At 25.6% G+C, this 6,081-nt stretch overlaps 1 protein-coding gene across 1 annotated transcript; it reads left to right on the top strand.

Moving 5' to 3' along the window:
• The first annotated feature begins 2,062 nt into the window (after positions 1 to 2,062).
• LOC127064562 (venom peptide SjAPI-2) lies at positions 2,063 to 2,638 on the top strand. Its single transcript, XM_050995770.1, has 3 exons — positions 2,063 to 2,178; positions 2,246 to 2,355; positions 2,455 to 2,638. Exons 1-3 carry the CDS (start codon positions 2,130 to 2,132, stop codon positions 2,533 to 2,535), a joined length of 240 nt encoding a protein of 79 aa, XP_050851727.1. The 5' UTR covers positions 2,063 to 2,129; the 3' UTR covers positions 2,536 to 2,638.
• Positions 2,639 to 6,081: the final 3,443 nt, after the last annotated feature.

The raw sequence follows: 6,081 nt of genomic DNA, 5'->3' as shown, positions 1-6,081 counted from the left end.
ATGAAATTAATTCAATCTCCAGTAGACAATAATATAATTCAGCGAATTAGAAAATATATAAGACAAGTTGTTTGAATTTTAATATTTTCTGAGAATATTGAGAGAAAAAAAGAATGGAAGAATTTTTAGCGACAAAAATGAAACGTGTTAAAAATTCAAATGAGTTCAAACGTAAGAAAATTATGGAAGATTTAAATAAAATTTTCATATAAAAGATTCGGATAAAATTTTTTCAAATTTTGTAGCTTGAAAGTCTGCAGAAAGTTTTGAGGTAGAAGATTATGCTAAGTATGTCGGATGTGGGTAATAGTATAGCTGTATATTGAAACAAGACTACTGGATACGAAGTATAAGATGTGATAAATGATTTTATGAAGGATATTCAGTATTTTTAGATTTTTGTGGAATAATTTTATGGGAGTAAAAGAAATAACTTTTTTCGCTATTATATTATAAATCTTTTTTTACCTGGGTCATTTTAGCCTGAATCATCTTACCTGGATAATCGGGGGAAGAATTTTTTAATCCTTATGTCATAATTTATCCTGACATCATAATTTCTCACATAAATACCTATTTTTACAAATATATATCTCTATTTTCTATTTCTCTATTTTTGTCTTTTGTAAATAAATTTACAATATATTGAAGTTTTAAAAAAGCTTGTATTTCAATATAGCTAGTTTCTTAAAAGTAAAGAGATCTCAATATAAATGCTTAATATATTTATTATATATATTTACATTCAAGTATATATGTATATTCTATATTTTGTATTATATATGTATTTCAGTTACAGTGGCAAAGGAAATTACGAAGAAGACAAAGCGGAAATTGTAACTATCAAAAACAAAGAAAATTTCAAAATTGTTAATCGCTGAAATTAGAACTCCAAAATCGAAAGAAACTATAAATAACAAATAAAAGTCATTGCTAAAAATACAATTCTGCTGTATTCTCTAACTCTAACGAGAATTAGGTAATAGTAATTCACTCATGTTTTCAATAAGACTGCTAATATCTCTCGTACAAATATAAACATAATCATTAGATACTATATCCATACATTGGATTCAGAAAAAATAATTATTTTCTATTAAATTGTTATTAAATTATGATTTAAAGAATTAGCCAAAAAATTTTGAAAGTGTTTAATTTTTATGTTACAAATAATTTACTTAATTTCTTAACTGAAAATAGACAAAGAGTATTCTTTATAAATTTTGTTAATAATTATCAGTTCTATCACTATACTCTACCGTATATTTGAAAATTGGATTATATCTACAGAATATGAGACAACTATTTAACTCATAAAGTCACCTCATCTGGAATTACTTTTCCTGGTTGTTAAATTATTCAAATTGGTTTCGTTTTTGACTCCGGTGCACGATATCAACACGTTTGCTCATTTTCATTTCTTCATTTTCTTTGCGTGATTCTTTAGGTACATAAAAAATGTAAAAAAAAAATCGTCGCTTGTCTCTGACACTTATATATTTGTAGGCCAAAAATAAATAACCAAAGGTGGGTTATATACACATTATATACTCTAATGATCTAAGGATCGTCCAAGACAAATGTTGTACACATAATGTGATCAAAACAGATCGTTTTAATCGTCGCATTTTTCGGAGAAAATTGTTTTTAATAAATTTCTAATTCAAAAAGTGACATATATATATATATATATATATATATATATATATAGAAAGTTAAGTATCAGAAGAAATACCACTAAAAAAAACTAAAATCTACATTACATGTGATGTAGAAGTAAAATGGGATAGATCTAAGTATAAAATGAATAGTGCATTAAAAATATTCTAAGAAGTATGACACATTCCCAAACAAAAAATTGACACTTCATATTTATGTGAATGTGTATGAATATTGCGCATTATGTAAAAGTGCAAACGGTGTTATATAAGTACTGGATACAATTTATGAACTTTATTATATCTTAATTGCACTTACTATCGTATAACTATTACTTTATACAAAGGTTACATGAAAAATAAATAAGATAAGCCATATGCAAAGATAACAACAACTTGCGAATATAAATTGTAGCACATGAGCAATATTCGCAACAGTTTGTTTTGAATTTGGAATAGATCTAAATCGTCATGTTTCGTACTTCAACGATTATTTTTGTTCTTGCTCTCTGCATCGAATGTAAGTTTTACAATATATCAATTTAACGATAAACAATGATAATTACACAATAATTCGTATAATATAGCTATCGTATGCACGTCTACTTGCGGACCAAATGCAGTTTTTTCCGACTGTTCGACCCCTTGTCCGGTAACTTGTGAAAATTACCAAAATCCTCCTGAATTCTGTCCTACTGTAAGTAAATTTTTCTAAATCTATCTATCGATGTTTTGAAAGGAATTAAATTATTTTTTGTAATTAATTCATTTATTTATTTGATTATTTTCATTATAGTACTGCGTAAAAGGATGTTCATGCGTAAACGGAACTATATTAAAAAACCAAAAAGAATGTGTTTTACCCTGCCAATGTTAATCTGTCACGATAGTGAGAAATGTGCTCAGAAAATTTCGTATAAATATAATCTAGTCGGGTCGAAGGATCCGTACTTCAATAATAAAATATAATTATAGTATAATTTTTGAGTTGTTTTTTTTTACACCTGATATTAATATAAAGATTTATTATAATGTTTATAGTTTATCGGCTAGGTAGTTATTTGTCTAAGTAATCAATTACTTCTATTACACATTGTAACGATACTTTCCAATGATTTTTACTTCACACTTATATAATTTACTAAATTATATTTTTAATAATATATGTTATTTATTTTTTAATTTTTTGATCTATTAATCTTTATCATAATAATGGTAAATTTGCATAAGTCACAATAACTAAAATATTGGTAATTCTACTATAAAGCGATTAGATAAATCTGATCAGAAAAATTGCATTAATCGAGATTCAGGTTACATTTCTTTAAAATGATTTCTTAAAAAAATATAATTTATCTATTTATTTAATTAAAAAAAATATATGTGTATTTATTTCAATCATTTGTATACACCAAAATATGTATCATAAAATAACTGTATTAATAAAATTAAAAATTGTATATGAGTTTAATTCATTGAACAAAAAAGTAATACATATATCTTAATCACTATTGTCTTCAAAAACAATGATCTGCCGATATTCTTCCTTTGTCAGTGTTCAGATGTCTTTGTCGCTTGAAATTTCTTGAAAATTTATGTTATAATCCATTATTTTAAATTTCAATGTTCATCATTTCAAATTACATTTTTAAAAATGTAATTATTATATAATAAACAGCTCAAAAATAAGACAAATTTCTACAATGTTTGTACAAAAATTTTGTACAATGATATGCCTCGAAATCTTTGGCCAAAGAGAAAAAACTTGACGAATTCTCATTACTGAAAATCGATTAAATGGTGTACGTTTTGTTGCTATAAGGCAGATAATTGTTTGCTTTTTGTATGTCTAAACTAATGATTTTCTAATCAATACCCAACGCGAAGAAATAGGTTTTATAATGCTCACACGGAGAAAGTTATTCGGGCATTTTAATGAGTTTTGTACAAATAAGTTTAAACAAAGATAAGGAATTACGTGTTCAGCCGTTAGTGTCAACAGACTTAAGTTTTTAAGATATTGTTCAATTTTAGAAAAATGTGTAGTTTCTTTTATATTTTTTATATTAGAGACGGAGAAATTTTATAAGCAATAGATAATACATTAGCAAGCATTTAGATTTAAGAATCGTAGATTCGAGATTGAATGATTTTGTCGATTTGTATCAATATAAATAAATAAAATTAACTAAGTTATTCTTTTTTTCTTTTTTGATAGTTTAGTAAGATCTTGTTGCTATTCAATCTTTTATATTTATTTCCTTTACTATCGATTGATGTGCAAATCTGTGTTAGATAAGACGTTGCAGCGGTATAATTTCTTTTGCCAACAAAAGTATATAAAACATATATGTATATATTGTATAAACATACATATTGTCGATTATTTTGTTAAAATTAATAATTAGTGAATATATATTTATATATTATATATTATTTGTATTTTTTATCATATATCCTATATATTTTTTTCCCAGTGCTATTTTTTTTATGTTTTCTTCTATAATCACTGATCGATAGATACATAAATCTCATATTTTAATTTATATTATAATAATATAATATATAAGTATTTATTAATTACTTTTGACAAAATATAAAATCTTATTTTTTGTCGTGAATTTATATAGTAGTTGTCATATGCGTCAATTATATTTATTATTCTCTATGCATTTGTTGCAAAACAGATTCATATCGATATCATATTTAATATGGATTACTGCGAGAATCACGCCATCATTAAAAAAAGATATAAATATGAGAGACTGAAAAGCGTGAGTATAGTCTATTAATACTATTTGTTTTAACCCATTCAAATCCAAATTATATTGTACGCATGTGAGGGTTATTACAAACTTAACACCCACCAATAGACGAATAGCAAGGACTGTACATCTCGCTTGTGCTGGTAGTGCATATTTTGTTCATACGTATCACCGAAATCACACATTCTTCGAACGAAAGACAAAAACAGACTCAATTGCATCACTTAATACTTTCCATTTTGTAAGTGTTTTTCGGTTTATCTTAATTGAATATAAATAATCGGTTAACAGGAGTATGCATGGATAGACTGCTTCAGCAAGCATTCATAAATGAACATTCATTAACAAAAATTCGTCGACTAATTGAATAGTCTACGCATACGTGGAGCCGAGAAGATAATAAGCTGTCGGCTATATATAACAATGAGATTAAGTATTTTTGAAGTAGCTCAAAGTGTAAATTCTTGAAGTGCATCGAATGGATAGAAAATCGAGAGTAACTATCGTAAGAAATTCCAATTGAAAACTGTTTTTACATTTAAATTACTGATATGTTAGAATTTTTGATTCGAAAAGAATTTTTTATTCGATTTTAATTGAAATATAATATGACTGAAGTGAAGGTTTTAATTTTATATAATTTTTATATAAAATTTTATTATATTATTTTTAATTTTTTAATTTCATGAATTTCTTGACAACGAAATTAATCTCTTAGCTATTTTTTAATTATTTTTCAATTTGGGGGAAAGAAAGTAAAGAAAATTTTTTTAATATTTTAGATCCAAAAGAATTATTAACTTTAAAATTAAAGAAGTGTTACTTTTCATTGTAAATTAAAAACAAAATAATTTTTCGATCTTGATATTTTCTTGAAATTGTTTTAAAAATATTTTTCTCAAAGTTTCAAGGTAATCTGAAAAAGATATGAAATCTGTTAAAAAGGAAATCTGTTTTTAGAGAAATCGTGTTTGAAATCTGTTCTAAACAAGATCTGGAGCATAGATAGGTCTTTCAAATTGACCTGCAGAGGGTTAAGGTAGCAGCTGTTGGCCGCCTTGCTGTTGAATGATTTATTGTCCTTTAGAAATGTCTATACCTGTTTTTATACATATAGAAGAACTCTAACGCATTTTTCTAATAGATCTAAGGGACTCCGAAACTTGGGTATAAGAAATTTAAGATGATTGGTTAGTATAGCTGTGAAAGCCGAACACAATGTACAATTTGCTTTTAAAGTTTCACGTTTGTTTATTATCATATTTTTAATCAAGCATGCATATGTATGTACATATATACAGGGTGTCCCACGTAACTGGGGTTTCAATCGTAATCTCTTAAACGATTGAAAATAGAAAAATGTTATAATTCAAAGTTAAATGGTATAATCAGACGGTATATAATACGAAGTTATTACTCGTTCATTAACATTTGGTGACAGACATAAATAATCCAAAAAATTTTAGCTACTATAACTTTCTAACACATAAGTTTAAAATATAACTATGTCAATACTATTATGTAAAGCATCAACTGGTAGATAAAAATATTTATTTCCATTAAAAAAAAAAAGTACAGTTGCGTTTTCTTGTTCCATCGATGTATAAAATAAAGGTGCATAAAATTATTTGCATATTATACACCATCTGATATCATTT

Source organism: Vespula vulgaris, chromosome 6, assembly GCF_905475345.1.
Source record: "Vespula vulgaris chromosome 6, iyVesVulg1.1, whole genome shotgun sequence".
In the NCBI taxonomy this organism is placed as follows: Eukaryota; Metazoa; Arthropoda; class Insecta; order Hymenoptera; family Vespidae; genus Vespula; species Vespula vulgaris.
The sequence above is the reverse complement of the archived record's forward strand: the minus strand, read 5'-3'. Positions and strand labels throughout refer to the sequence as shown.